The sequence below is a fragment of the Vulpes lagopus genome, chromosome 22 (genome assembly GCF_018345385.1).
Source record: "Vulpes lagopus strain Blue_001 chromosome 22, ASM1834538v1, whole genome shotgun sequence".
Taxonomy (NCBI): domain Eukaryota; kingdom Metazoa; phylum Chordata; class Mammalia; order Carnivora; family Canidae; genus Vulpes; species Vulpes lagopus.
Genome location: NC_054845.1, coordinates 13,833,761 through 13,857,782, shown reverse-complemented (window position 1 = coordinate 13,857,782; position 24,022 = coordinate 13,833,761). Strand labels below are relative to the sequence as shown.

The window sequence follows — 24,022 nt, the reverse complement described above, 5'->3', positions numbered from 1 at the left end:
AGAATATTTTTTATATGCTATTTGACCTGAAAGAAGAATCAAAGTCATAATTCAAATATGTTAATGGCTGGTAGAAGAGCCACCTGACCAATTATTTTCTTGTTAAGACAGTCCTTGATCCTAGACTTTGTCTCTGTCAACGTAGAGTTCATCCCATTATTTTAGCCACATCAAAAGTAGGGCATTGGCTAAACAAACATGCATGATTTATAAAGGCAGCCATATTTTAGTGATATAGAGCAAGCTGTCTAGTGTTTAATGGGTACCGTATGTTCAGATGCTTCTTCAACTTCTTTTTTCTGTTATGCTGGAAGATGAAAACCCAACATTCTAAAAACCAAACTAAGAAATATAAATAATAAAAAATTAGAATTATGAATAAATGCAATTTATTTACTAATATGCTATAACAATAGAATAGCTATGTATCATTTTTAACCCTTATTCAGACTATCAGTACATTGTGAACTGCCTCAATCGCTTACTTGTAACAAAAATATCTGTATTAGCAGAAAATTCAGCTGTGACTGCCTAAAAAATATTAATGGTGTTCTAAGAACATTGTATATGAACAAAAAGTCACTTTTCCCTCCTAGCTCTCTATTATAATAATCCCCCACCTTCTCTAAAGAGATTTGGGAACTTAAATAAATGGAATGGTCTTCCTTCTACTTTCTTTGCTCTCTGGTCTGTGGTAATTAATGTCTACTCAATACCATGCTCAATCATGTTTCCCCTGGGACAATACTTTCAATTAAATCTTTTATTTTATCCAGGAACGCCTGGTCTCATTGACCACTGTACTTTTTATCTGTGGATTTATGATAATCTAATGCACATCTCCTCACAGGCAGAGTGGCCTTATGAGTCCTTATTGTTCTGATGCCAGAAGAGAAGTGAAAAACAAAATTAGCTCCTGCGGAAGCCAGGAAGGAAACCACATTTGTTTAACACAGCAAGAGGCCTTTCACTACCTGCCCACTGGCCTTGACCATCACACTGCCCTGGCCTCTCAATGTGCTGGCTGCCCTTGCGTGGCTGCTTCAGTCTGATAAGACATGCCAACTCCCTTGAGAGCTATTGGGAGCCGAGGGGTGAGAAGCAACGCAATTCTTGGGTTACATTTTCAAAGGGCTGTGAAGGAAGTAAGACGTTTATGTGCTATTGCTATTCTTTTCTGTAAGAAACCCTACAGGTTAAAGAGGGACCTCTGAACTACTATCTGACAGCAAAGGCTGGGCTTTTAGAAAAGTAAGCCACTAGGCTTGTTTGTAGCTATTTGCCTTTCCAGCTAGGACCCACATGATTTGGTTTCTATTTCAGAGGTACACAAATTATAGTGACAGGTTATTAACTTAACCAGCATGAGAAATTACATATATATATTTTTTTACAGTGGTACTCAGTTATGTAGCTGAAGACAAGGCTCGATCTAGTATACTTCTATCTCTTCATGATACAGGGGATAAGTCACTGTTATGTATATCCTCAAATGCAAGTTCAGCAGCCTTCATCTTTAATTTCCTTGCATGCCTACATAGCACATAAAATTATCAAGTTAATAATTGCATTAATATTTATTTCTATAATTTATTTACAACCTGTCTAGTACCAAAGAGGAATTGAGGTAGCTCGCATTAATAATTACATTGAAAATATCTGCCAAGTTTTCAACAAGTTGCTAGTGTTGACACAGTCCTATTTTTCAAATTGAAGAATTCAGATCCCAGAGAGTTTTTTCCTGCATTAAGGATGGCCAAAACCTTAATGAACAGTGTTTGTAATTCATTCACTTTTCTTTATGTGTAATGGAAATAAGCTTTAAATAAACTATGGCTGTAGGTACAGATGAGATAATTTCTACTTAAAAAGTAGGTTAGGGATCCCTGGGTGGCGCAGCGGTTCGGCGCGTGCCTTTGGCCCAGGGCGCGATCCTGGAGACCCGGGATCGAATCCCACGTCGGGCTCCCGGTGCATGGAGCCTGCTTCTCCCTCTGCCTGTGTCTCTGCCTCTCCCTCTCTCTCTCTCTCTCTGTGACTATCATAAATAAATAATAATTAAAAAAAAAAAAGTAGATCACCAACATGGACTTTGTGTTTAAAAAAAAAAAAAAAAAGTAGGTTACATTTTTTTGTTTGTATTTAGGTTTTTAAATTTGTATTTAATTTTGTTTGTAAACCTCCTTCTTACAACCTGAATTTTTCCATTCTGTCAAAAGGAATACTGATAAACTGTGCCTTGGTTGGAATTAGCCAACAGGGTTTTTATTCATTCCACAGTATCTCCAAAGCGTGACACTATGTAATAATTTACATTCTATTGGATGGACTATATTTAAGAATATCTTATGGGAAAATGCACCAAAACTTCTAGTTTTGGAAAGAAGGAACACATTTCCTTCCGAGCTAACTATAGGAGAGTGAAGTCTCTTACAGTACCCACAGCTGTGGTAGCATCAGAAGACTGGAGGGAGGGCTACATCTGTGTGTATTAACAACTATAACAACATGAACCACAATGGCAAAAGGTCGAAAAGGTGGCCATGAGGGAGATCTCTGCTGGCAATATGTTGTTCTACATTTACTTAAGAGAAGTCACTCTTTAGGTCAAATGCTCCCAAGGCATTCTGAATTGCAGAACAAACAAATGCTCAGAGGCACAATCCCGTGGCCCATTCATATATAGAGAGATCATTCATAATTCAGGTGCTGTCTGTATTGAGCATCATGCCAAAATTTGATGCACAGAAATTCAGAGAAGAGTATTTTGTGGTAGAAAGAGGTCTATGAGACTAAGTATAAGTAACTCAATCTCCTTGTCTTGTAGATAAGGAAACTCTTCTCTGTTTATTGTCAACTTTTTTTATTTTGAAAATTTTATTATTTATTAGTTTATCACTTTCTCCATAATCCAATTCTTATTCCCAAATCCCAATCCAGGGTGTGAGTGTCTGCTGTAGAAAGGTAAATCTACATGGGATGGGAAGAAAAGTAACAAGAATAGGGACAGGGGTTTATGTTTAGCAAGAGCATCATGACTAAAAATTGTTGCTGAACGACAAAGTAGGGAAAGGGGCCTATCTTCTCTCCTTTTGCTTCTCTCACACTATATTTGCATCAAAAAAGAACTCAAGAAAGTCTTTGTGAATGAAATTAAGAAAGATAAGACTCAAGAAGTTAAATGACTTTTCTAAACTTGAACATGTACAGCGGCAGTCCTGGGCCCTTCCATAATATGAATCTCACATCCTTGGCCCACATTCATTCTGCTATAGAACAGAGTTCTCTTCAGCTTTCCTAACCTAAGGCAAGAGGTTGTGACAATATTGGCCCCGGGGAGCTATGCCTCCTTGAAAGGTGACTTTGCTGCTCTTTCCAGACAATCATGGCATCCATCCACCAATCCACTCAATCCTAATGGGCTTTGTGACTTGCTTTGACAAAGAGAATGAGGCAGAAGTGACACTGTGCAACTTGCAAGGCTAGGCCTAAAGAGCCCCTGCATCTTGTTTTTGTTGTTCCAAGAATGACTTGTAAGGAAGCTGGACCAGCTTTCTAGAGGTTGAGAAGACTCATTAACTAGAACCAAGGTGCCCCACCCAACAGCCAGAACCAACTGGCAACCATGTAAAGGAGACCATCTGGAACCTTCCTGCCTAGCAGATGCTCCAGTTGAATTCCTGGCTGCAGGAATAAACCCAAACACAGAACTTATAAACAGAGAACTTAAGAATACAGACTTTACAAAAGAGGGCCTAAGATAGATCTTAAATTTGATGGATTTCAATATTATCCCTGGAAATAGTCTTGTTATAGACACACAAATTTTGCTCATGTGATAGCATAAGTAGCCAACAATTTTGTTACTGTGACCAAAATGTTCCTTTCTTCTGCTCCTCCCTTTTCCTCAGTTTTCCTTCCTGCCTTTGGCTCATGCTTCTCTGCATCCCTGGACTTCCTACTTTCCTTGCGTCTTTGAATCTATCCATGGCCAAAAAGAATACCATCTCAAAAATGAAATTTTTCAGAATTTTAAAGTCATTATTGATTTCTTCCTTTTATATAACTTTTGGTTCACTCTTAACCTCTTTGCTTATTCCTTAAATTTGTGCCACGACAAAAAAAATGTGTCTAACTATACCCCTCTGATTAAACTTCCCTACAGATGATAGGTAGCATGCTATACTCTTTTTTCTCTAATGACAGTCAGGATTGTCTTAGAAATTCTTGGAGTTCAGATCCTCAGTTGATCATTTCTTAGTACATTTTAGAACACACAGTGTGTGGGCACAGCATCTAGCATCAAAAATGTTTGATAAATATTTGATCAGCTAACCTGGGAATAATAGGCATTTGGTCGCACAACTGAGTCCTTTTTTTTTTTTTTTCAACTGAGTCCTTTTATCATCAGCATGGACCCAGAAATAAAGGGAAGAAGAGAGCAGACAATTCTCCTGAATGCAAATCTCTCTAGAGTGCCAAAGAAAGAAACACTTGGTCTCAAGGGGATGGAATATAAGCAAGTAACTGGTAAGATGTGTTGCTTGGGTGTTTTTGTGTTTTGCCATTTTGAGGTTTTTGTTTTGTTTAGTTTTTGTTTGTTTCTGTGTGTTCTTCCCCTCCAGTGGGAAGTCAAGTGTCTACAGATGAAATATGTAGCTTCTAGGAAGGAGAGGAGGGAGAAAGCAAGCACTTTCAAGTTAATTTGAAAGTCTGTAAGTCCCTTGCAGGGTAATAAGGCCAAGAGTTCCATAAAATGGACTCCAATATTGACGAATAATGACTATCAAGCGGAGATTTGCTGTTCTTAAGGATATTTTTTCTCTATTCTCCTACCTTTAGTTACCTCCATCTTCACCACCTGGCATTTTAATGTAATTTAATGTAATGTACCATTATCTTCCTCTTCATCACCACCTGGCATCTTAACATAGAAATGTAATGCAGAAATAAATATATTCTGTAATAGATACTACACTGAGTATTATTTACTTCCAGAAAGGCAGGATGATAGGTCAGAAGAAAGAAGAGAGGAAGGAAAAGGAGAGAATGAGGAAATGTAAGAAAACTGAAACATTTCAAGCTGTTAAACAATCCTTCCTTTGGTCCTAAGCCTCTAAGAAATGCAAAGAATTAATTACGGAAAGACTAGGTGATAAAAGTCCTTCACATAACTCAATAAGTGGCCGGGAAACATAATTGAACTCGTTTATAATTGAATATCCTGCCATCAGGGCAGATTTAAAGAAGGGTAAACTTAAAGAGACATAACAATATTAAATGTTCTTTTGTCTTTTTAACATTTGTGATTAAACATTCTTTTTAAAGGGAGAACTAGGATGGCGGTGGGGCCTCATTTAGGCAGCAACAGGAGCTGAAATACCATGTGATTTGTACTTGGGCATCTTAATTTAAATAATTATAATATCTTAAAGGAAAATGCATCTTAACTCCTTCAACGTTTTATTATATCTGACAAGTTCAGTACAAGGGCACCTATCTATTCGTGCATTCTGCGTCATATGTTCTGCACACTCATTAAAAATAATGAGAACATATTTAAAAGTCATTGCCCAGAGAATCTTTGGGGACGGGGCATAGGAAGAGGTAAGTGGCAACAGATTGTGATCTAAGTGTCTATCTCTGTTTTATCAGCCCTTAGGAGGAAAGGAAAAAAAAAAAAAGAAGTAGCAATCTTCAGCTGATATTCTTTAATGATAAAGATCACACATTTTCCTGAAAAACAGGCAGATGAAACATGTTCAAACCTCTAAATACACTTTCAAAATGAAATGGACTGTAGTGGCGGTTTCACAAGTACGGTATTTACTTTATTAACAGCTGGAGAGTTAACCATGATCAATTAAGGATATACCTTTTTTCTCTTAATCTTTAAATATCCTTTACAAAATGAATGCATTTCCTTATCTTATGCCAAATGTACCTTAACAAATGTACTGATCACAGGCAGAGAGGTAATTAAGCAAATCAAGGTCATCCCCCAAGTTATGTAGCCACCTCCTCATCCAGCTGCTCCATATCAACAGCTGGCATGAATTATTGGAAACATTTGGCTAACTGGATAATAAGAAGGATATAATCTGTGGTTGGCTACAATATTACTTTTTCTGAGCTGTTTAAACATGTATGTTTAGAAAATTCTTCTTTTTAATCTAACCTCCAGAAGCCTAAACATGGTCACAGTGGCCACTAATAAGACATACGTCTTGTGGCATGCGAGTGCAGCTGGATCTCATGGCCCTTCATCCCTAACACTGCAGGAAAATGTAATTAGGCCCCAGTTCTCTGAAATGTCATGAGAGCTCCTTTTCAGCAGAGAACACTTCTTCTTCCACTACCTTCCAGTCTCCAACAAAACCAGTCTTGTGATAAAAGTCATTAAGTATTTTCATTCTGACACCTGGAAGCCATACAACCGGGCAAAATGGCCAGCACTTCCTCCATCTGTTTTAATAATGCTGAACCAGAGCATTTATCATCATCTATTTTATCAAGACTAGATTTTGCTGACAAGGGTTCAGTACAATTCTTTCAGGTATAAGTACTTCCCAGGGAGTAGCACATGACGGCTAATCCCTCAGCCATGTGGGTTATTGAACACATTCAAAAACTTGGCAGAGATTAAGGACCTAGTCACTTGGTACACAGCACAACTGAAGGAAGATGTGATGCTCAATTTGGCGAGGTAGAAATCTAAAAAAAAAAAAATTCAGATTTTGACAATGTCAATTTTGGTAAGGGGCAATGTCTCTGTGCCTCATTTTCATGATTTTTAAGACAGATAGTAATAGCTAAACATAGTTGCTTTGAGACAGTAAATGAGGATCACATTCTCAGGAGCTCTGAAATCTTTGCCATGAGTCCAACCATAGCAGTATGGGGGAGTGTAGAACATGGTCCATGTAAGGGGCCAACGGAGCATATCTCACCCTATAGCATCCCCTCTTGGAGACAGAGAGGAAGGGAGAAAGGGACAGAGGTGTAACTGCAAACAAATATCAACCCAATCTTCTAAACTGCCCTAGAAGCACTTCTCATTGGTATGCGTTTAAATCTACAAGTTACAAGATGGCACACAGCAAATTTTGAGCACAATCAAATTGAGTGTGGAAATTTAAAAGCACAATCGAGCCGGGCCTCAAAAAGTCAAGTACAATTGAGTTTGCCTAGATGAATCAGGTGTAATTGAGTTGAGTAACCGGATTGTGCTCAGCACTGGCCCTTTGCCAAAATGAGAGGCACATGACCAAAGAGATGCAACTCAATTGGTCTCAAATTTTCACAGGGTATTTTTTCCAGAGCAAAAAATTGTTTGCAGAACAGAAAGAAAAAGTTGAAAATTTGGTTATTGGAACTAGTCAGTTACAGTCACTAAGTTATGCTATAGGCCTTTGTGCCCTTTATAACAAAACCACTACTCCAACACTTCTCAAACTTGAGTAAGCATCAGAACCATCTGGAGGGCTTGTTAAAATACATCTTTAGCTGCAACCCTAGAGTTTCTGATTCCTCAGGTCTGAAAGGAGCCTGAGAATTCGCAGGTGTGACAAATTCCGAGGTAATGGTATTCTGTTGATCTGAGACCACACTTTGAGAACCTCACTGAGTTCTCAAACTGAGAACCTCAACTGAGATTGAAGCACTTAAGGAATACTTTAAAATACTTTTAACATTTAAAAAAATCTAGTATTTTAAAATATTAGGTAATGATACTTATTGTTTGTGTACAGTATACATCTTTACAAGTAAACTGTACAACTAGATTATGCAAATGTATTCATGATAATTTAAACTACTTAAATCAACATTTATCGTCTAGATTTTTTTTTTTTAAGGTGGGGAGAGGCAGAAGAAGAGGGAGACTCTTCTGGTAGAAGAGAAAAGACTCTTAAGCAGGCTCTACATCCAGAGTGTGAGTCCATTGGGGGGCTCAATCTCCTAAGCCTGCAATCATGACCTGAGCTGAAATCAAGACTCAGATGCTTAACTCAGGCATCCCTCATTTACATTGTCTTAACACTATCCCTATCCTCAGTGTCTTGTGTAGCTATAACCAAAGATTGCTAATGCTTTGAAATTTGAGGAAATCTCTGCATATTATTTTTATTTGGCTTAAAATAATTGTATCAGGAAGGATAATGCATTAGATACAGATTAGACATAGAGTAGGAAGGAACTCTTTAGCAATACCTTTTTTTTTAAGCGCCTTTAGCAATACCTTTTCCAGCCTTCTAATGTCATCTGCTTTAATAATGTGTAGCTTTCATTTATTCAGTCAGCAGATATTTTCTGAGCATATAGTATGTACCCAGGCACAAGAAATAACAACAGAAGATAACATTATTTGACACTCACCATGTATTAGCATCTATGCTCAGCTAATTCACACAAGAACCCTACAAGATAGGTGCTATTATTATCCTCATTTGACAAATGAGGGAACTGAGACACAGAGGTTGAGTAAGATTGCAAAGCAGGGATTCCCACTCTACAATCTGTACCCTAAGTACTTTACACACATCTCCAATGCTGACAATCTCTTAGGTAGACAATGCCCTGATCCCTGAGTTAGGGGTGATGCTGGGCTCATGTAAGTAACTTAATCAAGACCATTCAGCCAATCAGTGGTAGAGACAGGATTCAACCCAGCTCTGACTGACCCAAGATCCCAGGCTCCTAATGATTACATTATAGCCAAATACAATAAGCTCTTAGCAAGTATCTGAACATCTTTTCACCTCTTCTAGTTTATTCCAAACAATACAATTTCTCACATTAGCTCTTGCCAGTAAGCTGATAAGTGGGCTGCCTACTATCTTCCTGATGTATTTTATGTTTTCTAATCTCAGAGTATTTGAAGATGCTGTTTTCCTCCCTTCTGTAGCTCTGCATTTTAAAACCCTACTCAATTAAGACCTTTCTCAAATACTGTGATGTTTTTAAAGGTTTCCTTGGTCCCATAACTTTGCATCCCCATAACACTTCAGTGAATAATCTGATCAACTCATAACTCTTCTTTATAAGGCTAGAAGCTCCTTGAGGACACAAACACATCTTATTCATCTCTGGAGTTCATGTTGCAGAACCTTGGCTAGGATTAGATGAATACTGCTTGAATGGAATTGCACTAAGCTGGGAAAAAATATTGTAGAGAGAAGCAGAAACGGAGACTATATTTTAGCAAGGACTCCATCTTAAGTCACAAGACCTGTGTTCTTTGGAGAATCCATAAAATATGGCTGCGTTTTGATTTCTGCATAATTATTTAAATTCCAAAACACAACTCCTGCACTTTGGTTTAGGTAGACAAATCATTCTGAAATCATCCTTCAATTTCTGCTACTTATCCACAAATAGCTGCTATAATATTCATTCTTCCTTAAGTACCTTGGTTAATTAAGCATGGAATCATTTGAATCTAATAGCCAAAGGGAATAAAATAATATATCAGTTAAATGAGGTTCATCTAAGATTTCAAACGAAAAATCTTTCATGATTTATGATATTAAATAATTTGACATCTGAAGGTATGAATTTTTCACTTCATAAGAAGATAAACAGTAAAGGAGTGGGAGCCACGTGTCACTGCAAAGGCAGTCACAGGGTTCGGTAAATATGGCAGCGCTGGACCACACTAAACTCAGCAGCTGTTCGGGGAGTGTCCACACACAGGTGCATGTGTATTATATTTTTTTTTTTCCTCAGCAAAAGCAATTATTTCTATGTGAAGATCAAATCGGCATGACAAACATGGCTGGCCGCCTTTTGGATCTCAGTCATGCCAGGCAGGAGAAACTTCCTTGCTTGAAATATAGTTAATCCCACTTGCAGAGGCCAGCATTTAATAGCAGGCAAACTTGGCAGGTAGAAATTATAAATACATTTGAAATGTTCTCAGCTCGCTTTACCCACCAGGGGTTGCTGTGATTTTCAGGATAATTTAAAGATAAGGCAGCAGGTCAGAACATGAAACATTAAAGAGGTTAACAAAGAAATGGCACAATTTTTTTTCTCCCCAATAAATGAAAGAAGACATTCACATGTGTGTTGGCTGTACATGCACCTACGTGATAAACAACACAGTCTCTCTCTCACATTCCCACTCTCTCTGAAGCTCTCAAAAAAAATAGAAGCATGACATCAATAGAAAACCTTTAGTTTTTCATGATCTTGCCTAAAGATCTGCATAAGAACACAAGTATTTTGGGCGTCAGAGATGGAAGAGAACATTGAACATGTCTCTCACCGAACACACCAAACAAAGCACTGACTAAGTGGCAGAGTGATCAAGTGCAGACGCAGACACGGCAGCTTCACCTTGGGATTCTATTACCAACACTAATCTCAGAGTCCCTTTTGCAAAAATGTTCCTTATGTGAACACCTCTTTAATAAACTCTCACCCAGTCAGGGGGTGAAGACATCAAAGAGGATCTTCCAGCTTGGGATTCTGGAAAGATTACCTTTGAAACACAGTTCCTTTGGTAAAGATACCAGAAAGGGCTTAAATAGTTGTGATGCTAGTACATGAATTCTTCTCATTTGATGTTCAACCAGGCCTGCTACAAATGGAATGAAGGTTGGCTAAATGCACTGCTCCATTTGTGACGCTGACCAATTGCTCAGGAGGGAAGGCATGAAACGAAATTAGTAGCAGGTCAGGAGAAATGATCAGGAAATGAATGGGTGCTCAGGCCTTTGGAATGACAGAGGGTCACATCTGAGAGAGACCACCCTAAATCAGGACTTCCTGTCTAACTGCTGACACGGGCTCCCTTAGCTGTAAGTGTTAAGACTTTACAAGATGCTAAGATAACGAGGAAGTAGGAAGATTTACCTACCAGTCGGAAACCAGGCGGAGCGGTGCAGCTAAGAGGGGATCCAGCTCGTGAAACAGCAAGGCTTCAGAAAAGCGAGAGGATGGTTTCTCAGAAGAGGAAAACAGTAAACACGGTTTATTTTCTTCAAAGGAGATAGAATAAGACAAAAGCAGGAAGTGCTGTCCTTCCTTCATCCTGCCAGATTTTCAATGGAAAGTCAAGTGTGTGCATCAGTCATGATAAGAGAGAAGAGACCAAAGTGGTAACACCTCCAGTTTTTTTTCTTTTTTTTGAAAGGAAAATACAGAGATGTGTCATAAACTACACTGTTCTTCATTCTGTTTTTCCAAATAGTCCCGTGCATGTCACACTATGAAGTAACTCACAGTGACACAGTGCTGTGCATGCCAAACAGGACCTCTCTTTAAACTTCCTGTATGGTTCTTGCCTCTTAGCACTCAAGGAAGGTATCTGGGCTGGACAAAGAATACTATTCCAGAAACCAAGGTTCTGGGTCCACATGACTTGGGTGCTTGTAATCCTCAAAGGCCTTGCTTTGCTGTGGTTACAAAGAATATTCCACATATTTAGATAATTAGAAGTCAGATATTCTTTAAAGAGTCTAGACTGTTTGCCAGAGAATTCTAGGAGAAGGGATACTGACCACATGCCTTGCAAATTTGGTTATAAAACTAAAAAATAATGAGAACAAATAATTTATTTGCACTCATAATCTCACAGTTGCACAATTAATTTAACATGCTCCCTGGGGGGTTTGGCCTATGATGTCACTTTCTGGGATAGAAATCAAATTTCACTCAATTCTATTAAATGAGAGTGAACTAATAACACACAGGCTGCCTGACTTATGGATTTAGTTTCAAACACACACAAATTCTTCTTCTTCTTCTTCTTTTTTTTTTTTTGTAATTCAGTATTTTGGACAGCAATATATATTTTTAAATGATAATTAAAAAATCAATGTTTAAAGTAGTGGTTAATCCCAGGCAAGCCTGAATAGATCTATTTTCTCCAAAAGGTATCTAAAGTATAGTATTGTACTTTTATTGTGTTTAATACTACTGAAGTGGCAAGGTACTAGCAGAATCATAGCTGACATATAGTGAAGACTTAAAATTGGCCAGGAACTATGCCCAGAGCTTTGCATGTATGATCTCTTTTAATCTTCACGACAATCTCATGAGATCGATAAGGAAACTGAGCCTTGGAATAATTTTGTGAGCTGCTCTAGATCACACAGAAACATTGTGTGATGTTGAGCTTCCAGAGTTGAACTCCAGAGACAATGCACCAAGTGTTAAGAATCCTATGCCTCTAGTTCCCAAGCAGGGTGGGACCATTAATAGATTACTCTACCACACGGAATCTCTGTTTTCTCATCTGCAAAATTAGAGTTGGATATACTGATTCTTTCAGCCCTCTTTACTCTGAAAATTCTACTTTTACATTCGTTAACTTTCAGATGCAATTGTCTGTGATTGAGAAAGCATTCAGTTTCAATCCGGGTAAGGTCAGTATTCCTCTCCGCCTTGCCTGGGGGAAGGAGGGAGCTTCCAGGAGGAAGGATTAGCTGCCAAGTTAGGAATTCTAGAAGACTTGGCAAAAGGGTAAAAGGAACTATTAGATGGGAAACTAAGGCCTCATTAGGGTGTGAGTTCTTAGCTGGAGCTCTGATATTAGGTTCTTTTTGTTGACTGGAATATTTCTTTCTCTTCCTTTTTTTTAAAGATTTTATTTATTTATTCGAGAGAGCATGCATGTGTGAGAAAAGAGAGACTGAGCATCAGCACACAAGCAGAGGGGAGGGGCAATGGGAGTGGGACTAGCAGACTCCCCACTGAGCAGGGAGCCTGATGAGGGGCTTGACCCCAGGATCATGACCTGAGCTGAGGGCAGAGGCTTAATGACTGAGCCATGCTGGCTCCCCTGAAATGTTTCTCTTTCTATGCAGGATTTCACTCATTCCAGGACCATAGTTCAAAAGAATACACAGTCAGAACTTCTTTCCTGGTTCTCCCATTCCTGATGTAAGTACATAGTCCCACCAAAGTTTTCTAAGTTTTATCTCATGCAACCAAGAGTTGGACAAGAAGTGAAGCGTTTCCTGTTATATATACATGTTGCCTCTTTCTAATTGCTTTATTTTGTAATCCTTGTAGAGAAAGACCGAGGTCTTTGGATAAATAAAGGATTGAAAGAAAAACCCATCTGCATTTTAGAAAAAAAAAATTCTGAACTCCAAGTTTCTGCAGCATTTCTTTTTAGGAAGACTAAAAAGTGTAAGTGAGGAAATGAGAAATGCAAGGTTCTTCCTTGCAAGATGGCTGGCAATGGAGGAGTCAAGTAGAGGAAAGAAGGGGAGAATACAGTCTTTATGTCTTATATTACCCATTCTTCTTCCCTTCTCTGTTTTACTGAGCATTCAAATAGGGCAAGAGGCAAAATGGAGAAGATGATGGGAAAGAGAAGGAAGGCCTGGAAAAGTGGTGGGAAGGAGGTCCTTCGGTCAATAGTAGGAAGCATTAATATATGAGAGAGGTGATTCAGGAAGGCTGTATATTTGATTATGAATATAAACATAGGTACAATATTAGGCTTAGAGGAGATATCTTAGACTTCATCTAGTCTTCTCACCTTATTGATGGGAGAATTTTTTCTAGCGCATCTCTGACAGATGGTGAGGCTGGCTCTGTTCCAATATTCTAAGGTGCCTGTTTTCTTCCTGGACAGCTCCAACAGTCAGAAACTATTGTAACTTGTAACATTATCACTTCCAAATATTTGTTCTGGTACCAACTCAAGGAGGGCAGGAAATGAGTCTTAATTATTTTTGTATCCCCAGAACCTCCAACCTAGTGAACAGCATTTACTTAGTAAATTGTTAGATTAATACACAAGTATGTTAATGGATAGAAACTACCTCAAGAAACATTGTAAGTCTACTTTTTAATCCACACAATAACTCCATACATCCTTGTTAGCAATAATAAAAATGTGTCCTAAACTTTCTCTTTTCCAAGCTAACTCCAGTGAGTTTTCTCAACTAAGGCCTACCGGTTCTGATGATCTAACTCTGGGAATCTAACATGTTACCTATATGTACCTTTGTCATTTCTTATATAGATTCAAAATAAATAAAATAAAAAAAAACAAAGGGTAATTAAAAGTCATTTTTCCACATTTATTCCTTTTATTATGAGTCATAAAAGTCAGGTGGATTTTGTATAGCCTTCTTAAATATATATGTCAATAATAAACTAACATGTGTTCATTATTTTAAAAATGAGAAAATTAAAATCTCACATAATCTCAACATTGTGGGTCCATCTCTTGCCAGTTCTTTGGATTTTTTACAAAAGATATTTTACTGTAATTTGATCATGCTGCATATATCATTTTTATATACTACTTTTTTACTTAATGTACTATTCACATTTTCTCATATTATGATCAGTTTGTCAAAGAGACCATTTTGAATAACCATGACATTTCACTGGAGAGCTATCTAGTTATTTATCTAACCAATACCTATCATATGGTTGTACAGTGCCTAACAGGTCACTACAATAAAAAGGACTTGAGGAAAAAAAAATCAATGTACATGAAGTTTTTCCACATCTTTGATGATCAGTTTAGGACAGATTCCTAGAAGAGTAGTTAGTAGGTCAAAGAGCATACACTTTTAACAAGACCTTAAAACTCTCTTCCTCAGAATACATTTCCCAGCCCTCACGACAAGGTTAAATTCCTTGTTACATGTTACTATAGCACCCTGCAGTTCTTTTTCATCACCTTCATCATTTTGAATACTTGGCTATATTTTATTTCCATTTAGACTGCAAACTACATTAAGGTGGCCCCACAACCATTTTTGCTGACTGTGTTTTGCATAAAGCTAACATAGAGCACACACTCAAAGTATATTTTATTTAGTTGAATGTTGTTAAATTGCTTCCTTAAAAGGGTGTTTGTATTTGTACCCCAGAAGCACTATTGGCATATGTCCAACTCACTGCATTAACATCATAAAGCCATGATAACCCCAGATGGGACACAATACTCTTCATGTGATTCAGTTCTTATTACAAATGAAACCTGTGACTTAAAACTGATCTCTCGGCTATTATGAATTCACTGGGTACACTAAACTCTGCATTGAGGATTCATTAAGACTTGAACATTACCAGCTCTCGGGGAAGAAAAGTTCCTTCTTGACGGGCGATGACCAGTGATGCTGTCTCTCCTTGCTTGGTGCTCCTCAGCATGGCCACGAGCTCTTCCTGAGTTCGCCCCGTGACATCTCTGCCATTTACCTAATGGATGCCATCATATGAACAGATTACGACACTTTCCATCTCCTTCTACCCTAGATGGTTTCCGAAAGTAAGTAGTAGATGGTCTCTTACAGTCAATAAAGCTCAGAAAAGATGAAAACTGAACACATGGTTCCAAACCAACTAAGTTCAAAGTACTTATACTGACCATCATTATTATGGTGCTAGATCATTTCAGATAGTAAGCAGTGTGAGAAGTTTCTCCTAAGATATCACATTCTTATGAGGGGGAAAATCAAACTGACAGTAGAGAATGATTTCTTAAATAAGAAAGAAGTGGATTTCAGGTGCTGAACTGGCACCATTTTCTGCCTACTACAAAAAAACAAGAAATGGACCATAATCACATGGCAAATTCCTTTGGAGCCAAGTTCTTTGTTTTAATTAAATGGTGATACCCATGTTTAGAAAATTAGAGTCTCCAGTTTATCACAGATTATTAGACATTATACTTTGGAGCTATATTAGTCATTTGGTACATCTTCTTCCATAATTTAGAATCTAGAATGTTACTTCCATGCCATGAGAAAGTTAAATAGAACCAGTCAGTTTCAGTGAGGAAGATATCTTGAAAGGTAAGCTGACAATACATATTAGGTAAGAAGATGATGCGTATCAAACAAAAATACATGCGTAGTTCCAAATACTTCTTTATAGGCATAGATCAACCTGAGACAGGTTGGCCCATCCCTAGAAGTTAAAGAGAACCGTTACCAGAGTTTGGCTGTAATCCAGGAATGATGAATTCCTGGATTTGATATAAATTCCCCAGGGACCCTAAGAGATAGAAGACAGAGAAGACAGAGAAAAGTTTTTAGTGTTACTTGTCCTTATATCACTGACCTTTTGGGGGACTTAGAAGTTAGGCTTCTCACTGACTCAATTTTTTTATAATGAAAGTCCTTATCTTGTCTACAAGTGATAATTTGTAATATTTACATTCAAATATAAATATTGATATATTTATTTAAACATCAAGGTTACTTTATTGAAGATATTAATTCTAAGTCTTACCTCCAAAATTCTGTCCCCTGATTGCAGGCGGCCATCTTTTATTGCTGCTCCCTTTGGTAAAATGTTTTTTACAAAAATGGGACCAGGCCCATGTATGGAAGAGTCTCTGGTGACAACCGTGAAACCCAGTCCTTCAGGGCCTAGTGTGTAAGACCAGGAAAATGCATGGTCACCTTAAGTAGAAACCTTACAGTAAAACTTACCTAATTTAGACTAATGTAGAATAAGTAAAATATTTACATTCCAGCAAATATTTTAAATACACTTCAGTTGTTCTTGTTGCAAATAAAGATTATAGTTCCTGACAGGTCATGATGGTTTCAAAGTGAATTTAGGGCGCAATGCAGATGTGTAACACTTTCGTTTATTGAGGTCCCAGAAGAAATGCCACATGTTATCCATAAACTCAGGAGATTGATTTCTCAGTAAACCACGAGTAGCCAGAGGCTGTCTGCCGCGAGTTGTGTCAGGCACTCACTCAGCTAGCCACCCTGCAGCTCCCCCCAGCTGGGTCTTGCTTCCTCCTCCTGTGCTGCACCCCCCTTGCTCCCTCCCTCACTCTTGGCTGGCCCATTCTTTTGCATCTGATTCTCTCTCTCTCCAAGTATGTGGTTTCCACATTATCTGAAGGTATGCTCAGATATCTCTGCCCTACAGAATTCTCACTTCAATCTTACTTCTTCTTCGGCCTTCCACCACCAATGATCTACTCAAGACCACATCCACTAATTTTTCTCTTCTGCATTGTCCCTTTCTCTAGTTTTGACACTTCTCACTGAGTTATTTTTTTTTAAATTAATGTCCCCCATCTTTGTTTTCATATCTTTGTTTTCTGACTATTTTCCTACCTCTCCGAACCTGTCATGTCTCTCACCCCCTCTTACCCACTGTTCTCCCACATGAACATAGATATTCCCCAAGGATCTGCCCTGGAACAATTTGGTCTCAAGATTCTCTGCCTTGGCCAGCTCTTGGCTCCAACACCATCTCCCTATGGATGATACCTAAATCTCTTTGGCCCTAATCTCTCTGGGGTCAGCTTCCTTGATACGACCATGTACATATGTTCACCAGCATTTCAAACTTCACAATGAAACTCCTTCTCCAATTCAGATCCTGATCTTTTCACATATATTCATCTACCAAAACTCTGGATTTTTAGTAATGGCATCACCACTGAACAAGCCATCTGCAATTCCTCTCTCTCCTCCTATATGCAATCAGGAGGGAAGGCACACGGACTATATTTAGACAGATGCAATGTATCCTTTACTGATCCTTTGCTGTTTGATCTTTTTCGTACCTTTTCGCTATGAGATTAAGTTTCCCAGAGTACATTTGTGATGTCAGATTCTTTATTTTTGCATTCAAGGCTTTCTGATGGCTTTTTTTTTTTTTTTAAGATTTTCTTCATTTATTTGACAGAGAGAAAGAACACTAGCTAGTAGAAGCAGGCGGAGCAACAAGTAGAGGGAAAGGGAGAAGCAGGCTCCTGCTGAGCAGAGAGCCTGATGTCGGGCTCCATCCCAGGACTCTGGGATCATAACCTGAGCCGAAGGTGGACACTCAACCAACTAAGCCACACAGGCACCCCTTTCTGATGGATTCTTAAAGTAACCTTCTGTGTCTGATCTACCTATCCTCAAAGCATTCAACCCCATGTCTTATACATAGCTGGATATTTTGTACAAAAAACAACTGATGCATTTATGTAAAAAGCCAAAGGGCTCCTGGGTGGCTCAGTCAGTCAAGTGGTCAACTCTTGGTTTTGGCTCAGGTCATGACCTCAGGGTCCTGGGATAGAGCCCCAAGTCCAGCTCTGTGCTCAATGGGGAGTCTTCTTGTAGATTCCCTTTCTTCCCCTCACTTTGCCCCTATCCCCGCTCATGTGCACACATGCCTGCACACTCTCAAATAAATAAATAAACCTTAAAAAAAAAAAGCCTAATTGCTAAGCACTCTGGTGAATTTGTACCTCCTAGTCAATACAGTTTATTCTCAGTACAGAATTCTTAAGGGGGAGAAAATTCTGACCAGAGGATCTTTCAGAATAACCACTACAGTCTAATTAAAGGTACATGTTATTTTGATATATGTTAATAAATATTTTAAAACTACCCTGTGATCATTAAATTCTCTATTAATTCAGACAAAAATTTGAGAGATCTTGGCTTCTTTTGAACTAAGTCTTGAAAATCACATCAGATTGCAGAAGGCTGCAGTGGGGGAAGGGATTATCAGGAGGTTAAAATAAAAGCACAGAAGTGTATGAATGTTTATTTGTGTATAGGTATAATATTGCATAAATATGCATGTATACACATGTCTAGTCTTATTTATCTGGGCTTGAATTGCATAGAAATGCTGGAAAAGATGAAGACAAGGTTATACTCTACACGCTTTTGAAATTATGTTTTGAAAAATCGTTTGCAATGTTGAATTGGCGGAATTTCAATTATATAATTATATGTAATAATTATCAATTATGATTATCACATATTTGCCTTTTGAGGACTAAATATTTTGCTGGTATAAAACTGTCTTAGAGAACCAGAAACAATATACTGGCTTTTTAGAGTTGACCTAAAGGTGCTACAAAAATCACTAATCTTGCTCAAAACAGGGTTCAACTGAATTTCAATGCTTCTTTCTTACTGTGTTTCTCTCAAGTTTGCAATGGTTCTTTCCATTTCCCATCCTGTCTTTATCACTTTTTTAAAAAAACAATCTATACTCTCCAGAAGAAAAGAATAAGAATGTAGTACAATTCCAAGAAATTTAAGTTACCTACTTAAATCTATTCTTTGATACAATTAAACTAAGGGAGAATTAACGAAATTAGCCTTAATGCATTTCTCTTAACCAATTTTACATGTTACAATAATAGAATGCTATTAAGCATAATTTAATAATTACCTTTCTTTAGGTCAATCTTAATTTTCTTTGCATTTTTCTTGCTGCCAAATCCCATGAGAGGGGAGAGTGAAGGAGAGGATGGCTTCCTACTCTGTCTTGGTACTCGGGGGCTCTTGCTTTGTTGCAAAGAAGTCAATGCATCCTCTTCAGGACTACCTGTTCCTGTGAGATTTACAGCTTTTGTTGCTGATATTCCATGGACCGGAGTCGGCAGCTTTGTTCTCAAAACGCCATCATTGTTACCAAAAATGTTAAGTGGCCCAATGACTGATTTTTCATACTGTTCACGGTTTTGCGGTGGAAGCACATGGAGGAGCACATTTGGAGATTTCATCGCCTGACGAAAGACATCTTGAGCCCTTCAAAGAGAGTCAGGAAATACATAACAATCCACATCCTTGCATGCCACCTAAAGCACCCCACATCATGGCAAAAGGGGCAGCACATCAGTGTGAGCATGGGAGAAACTGTCACTGTTACCCCCAGGATGACCGCAAACTAAATACGAATTAACCACTTACGACTTGCCCACGAGGTGCCCTGACACGGGGCTACACGTGCCTTAGTAGTGTGCACAATCCTCTCATTGGATCTTTTTGACAACTTCCTTAATCTCATTTCATGTTAGGTAAGTACAATTCACTCTTACTTTACAAAACTAGGAAACTGAGGCTCGGAGTGATAAGATAACTTGTCCAGTGACCCATAGTTTTTAAGTATTTCTCAATCTGTAAACCCAACCAGGAGCCATTGCTAAAGTAAGCATAAAAGCAAACTTTAATTTTAGACAGAAAAAAATCCTTGTGTAGTATTGATTGAATTAGTTTCCTTTGAGGGCTTTCTTCTAAAGAACAGGTCCTCTCTAAAACGAGGTGTGTTCCAGAATTTTAATTCTGACACAAACATTTCCTCATGATGATATTTGGTGTATTGGCTGTGCCCAATATCATAGTGAATTATCAATTCTATTTTATTATATAGTACCTGTTATTCTATTATATAGTACCTGTATTTTTTTTCCTACTTTTTTGTCTTAGCATTTGGTGTTTTTCCTCAGATTTCCTACTAGCATTTCTCTCCTCCACCCTTATGCTTCATGACTACATAAAACAACTCCCTATCCCAGCCTTTCTTGCCAGTAAGATTTATATAATAGGGTTACAGGAAAGCTGGGAGCCAGAACGTTTCTTCTTCTATTTCTCCAAACTCAGGAGTGATGGGGGAACCCCAGTAGCTACCTAGTGACCATGGCACAACTTAAAGAGAGTAGCTGCTTAGTGAGGATGGCAAAACAGAAAGATGGAAGATGCCCCTGGGCTGACACTTGTGGAACTGCCACACCAACTCTGGACTCCCACCTCCACACTTATTTGTCCTTGGGGGTGGGGGCTATAAATCTTGTTTAAGGCACCTTTATTTCAGGTCTCTGTCAGTAGCAGCCACATCAAATAATAATGAATCACAATTCCTACTACTACCTGGCACTCACTACCCCCCCACCCAACCTTACGAATGAAGTGCTTGCTCTCCATGTTCGAAGGGGAGGAGGACAAGATCTCACAGAGGCAGCCCAGCTCCTCTGCTCAGTTCCCTGACTGGGAGTCAGTTTCTACTCTGCACTACCTTCATGTTGAATTTTTATGAGCCTCAGTTTCCACCTTGCATATCTCTCAGTCCTTGTAAAAAGTACGGTGGCATTCTTATTTGAAGAAATTCATTTCTTTCCACACTGCCCACAGCCCCCTCTCATGCACAACCACCCCCGCCCCCCCCCCCAACCAAAATCACAAATATCAACAGAGAATGGCTACAGAGAATGTATGCTATGAGTTGTTTTGGTCAGAAACAAGAGAATCCAGTGGCCATTACTAAAGAGTATTAATTAGTATTTACTCCCTTGTTCTAGAGCCCCATTGCAATGCCAACATACATTTAAAAAATATGCATCAGACTGCCGCATACTCTGATTCTTCGCTATAAGAACCCATTCCTATAATATGTTCACATGCAGAAAAATGATTTCTTGAGGGAGAATATTTTAATTTTTTTTCATTTGTTTCTATTACACAGTGAGTCCTCATAGACGTCTCTCACAGACAAGTAGCTTAAGGAAGACTGCTGACACAAAGCTAGTTAATTAATAAGCTGAACTAACAGCCTGTGAAAAGAGTCATTAAATACCAGTCTAACTGACCCATATCCCAAGCAAAACAAACCCGTCTATCGAAGATGCAAACAGACAACCAGGCGGCAAGGATCTCTGTATCTGCAGTTTCCTATTCTTGGGGCCACCAGGGACACGTGCAGGCCCCCTCTGAGGATGGCAACACATAAGATGCCTTCGAAAAAGGATGTCCTGGGGTCATTCAAAGGGGGCTGACCAGAAATCCTGCCAACAGTTTTGATCATCGAGGGCCCAGTAGTGATTATAAGTATCTCAGGAATCAATTGCAGAACATAAAACAATGGAAAAAAATGCTTACTGAGCAAAAGTTTTGTCTGCGAGGTCCACATTGTTGATTTTTACAATACATTCATTTTCATGAAACAGTCCCTCCCGCTTGGACCTGCTATTTTCTTCAATGCCGCGGATGAAGAGTCCTAGAATCCTAAATGCAAAATTTAGGTTGAAATAAAATTACTGAATAATAATAGGCCAATTTTTTTTCTCCATTTGCAACTATTCAGAAACAAGTATTGATTTCTCCTTATGAAAGAAATTATGCTTTATATTCAGGCAACTGTTTCTTGTTTAAATCCTTAGAGAAAAAAAAAATCCACTGAAAGAGAGAAAGCCAGACACACATAAACACTGACCTAGGGTACGCTGATTCAGGACTCCATCGCCTTGTTGGCGATATTCTTAGAAAGGGCCTCTATAGCTCCGGGGAGCTGAGGACACGGAGGTGCCCGGTTTGGGGAAGGGTGCAGGCTGACTGTAACAGGTGTGAGTTAGCCCGAGACACCTCGAAGCTTCATGATGAAAGAAGATCAGACGTTCACCATAGCTTTTTGCAGTCTTACTACCTGTTACAGTCGTTGGCATTTTAAGAAGCAAACACTTACGCACAGATCATATTGCTCAGTTTGTTTGTTTGTTTGTTTGTTTGTTTATTTATTTATTTATTTATTTATTTTCTTAAAGATTTTATTCATTTATTCATGAGAGACACACAGAGGCAGAGACACAGGCAGAGGGAGAAGCAGACTCCCTGTGGGGAACCTGAGGCAGGACTAGATCCCAGGACCCCAGGATCATGATCTGAGCCAAAGGCAGATGCTCAGCCACTGAGCCACCCAGGTGCCCTTATATTGCTCAGTTTAAAAGTCAGCTCTGTCCCATTTGTCAGTGCCCCTGAATCAAGTACCTGTGGGTGTTTCCCATGCTCAGGCTGGAGGGATAGGAGATCTGGGGAGAAGGTGGGCCGTACACAGGACCAGAAGGGTGCGGGCAGGAGGAGAGAGAGAAGACACGCAGAGGCAGGCTGAACCCTGCGTGTTTGTGTGAGGAGCCATCACGGATGAGGAGGCCAGAACCACACGGGGAGGCTTCAACACCCGTTGCCTGACTTAATCTAATCAGGCTGGAGCAGCAAGCCCACCACTCACTGCTTCTGAGGGAGACGCTGAGCTGATGGGGGCAGGGCTGGGGAAGACTCAGGATTCAGAGAGGATAGCCTGAGGCTCCTGGTGCTTTGTGGCTGTTGCTTAGAGTCAGGACCAGAGAGGAGGGTTGAGAAAAAGCAAAGGAGGAAGATGATTACAGCAATAATGAAATGCATTGTTTGTTTGTTTGTTTTAAAGGTTTTATTTATTCATGAGAGACAGACAGGGAGGCATAGATACAGGCAGAGGGAGAAGCAGGCTCCCTGCGCAGAGCCCGATGTGGGACTCGATCCCGGGACCCCCCAGATCAAGCCCTGAGCCAAAGGCAGATGCTCAACCACTGAGCAACCCAGGAGCCCTGATGTGTGTATGTGACTCTTGTATTTCGGCAGTATCTAAACCACAAACCTTAAGAAATCAAACTTGTATATATTTTAGCTATATTTTATGTGAGAGAGTTCCCTTCTTGTGGCATGTCAGAGTCCCAGCTGTGTCCCCAGAATAAGACAGACAGCCATGTCCTCCAAGAGGAATCTGCTGGGCGTGGGAAAAACAGCCACCTCCTTGGTCCCTCCTCCTCTTGTTTTTCTGCTTTGTCACTCTTTTTTGTACACGGGTCCTTGCACGTTATCACAGAGTGCCTTTGTACTAAATCTCAAATCTGAATAAAATATGGGAACATTTTATAGATGAATAACAGGGTCAGCCATAGAGAGGGGGCGGTGTCTAATGAAAGTGGAGGAGAAAACCATCTTCCTGTTTGGAGCAACCACACAATAGGGCCTCTGCCTCCAGAGCCAGGTTTATTCAATGAGCTCATGTCATCTGAAGCAAGAGGAGGGGCACCTGCGGTGGCATTCAGGTCTTTAATAAATACAGTGCACTGATGCAGGAGAGAGTCATGCCACTTATGGTAGGGAAGGCTTGGGGTCATAGGTACCCAGGTGTGGGGTGGTGTTACACTGCATTTCCTAGTTCTAGGAGGTTAGTAAACTCATCATATTCTGTATGGGAGAGAAAAGGGGCCAAAGCTACTATTTGATAAAGGATCTGAGATTCAAATTAATATTTTTGAGATACTAATCCTACCTTAATCTCGTAACGTAATATTAAAAATTGAGCTATCTGACATGCAAAAGAAGAAAGAGAAAAAGGAGAAGAAATAGAACAAATAGTGTTTCTTTCCTAAATTAAACAACTCTCTAATAGTTCACATTTTGGATTTTTGTTATGGTGGATTCACAATAACATGATCCATTAGGAGGCTCACATGTGGTTATAAACTAGTTTA

At 39.2% G+C, this 24,022-nt stretch overlaps 1 protein-coding gene across 6 annotated transcripts in view; it reads right to left on the bottom strand.

Annotated features, from left to right (window-relative positions):
• The window catches only part of PARD3B (par-3 family cell polarity regulator beta), a 981,887-nt gene that overhangs the window by 429,200 nt on the left and 528,665 nt on the right, over positions 1-24,022 (bottom strand). For all 6 annotated transcript variants that reach the window (XM_041737018.1, XM_041737019.1, XM_041737013.1 and 3 more), the window contains exons 7-10: positions 21,609-21,734; positions 19,126-19,484; positions 16,210-16,349; positions 15,046-15,174 (exon numbers count right to left, since the gene is read on the bottom strand). In XM_041737018.1, coding sequence (XP_041592952.1) covers positions 15,046-15,174; positions 16,210-16,349; positions 19,126-19,484; positions 21,609-21,734 — 754 coding nt within the window. The remainder of the gene's footprint in view (positions 1-15,045; positions 15,175-16,209; positions 16,350-19,125; positions 19,485-21,608; positions 21,735-24,022) is intronic.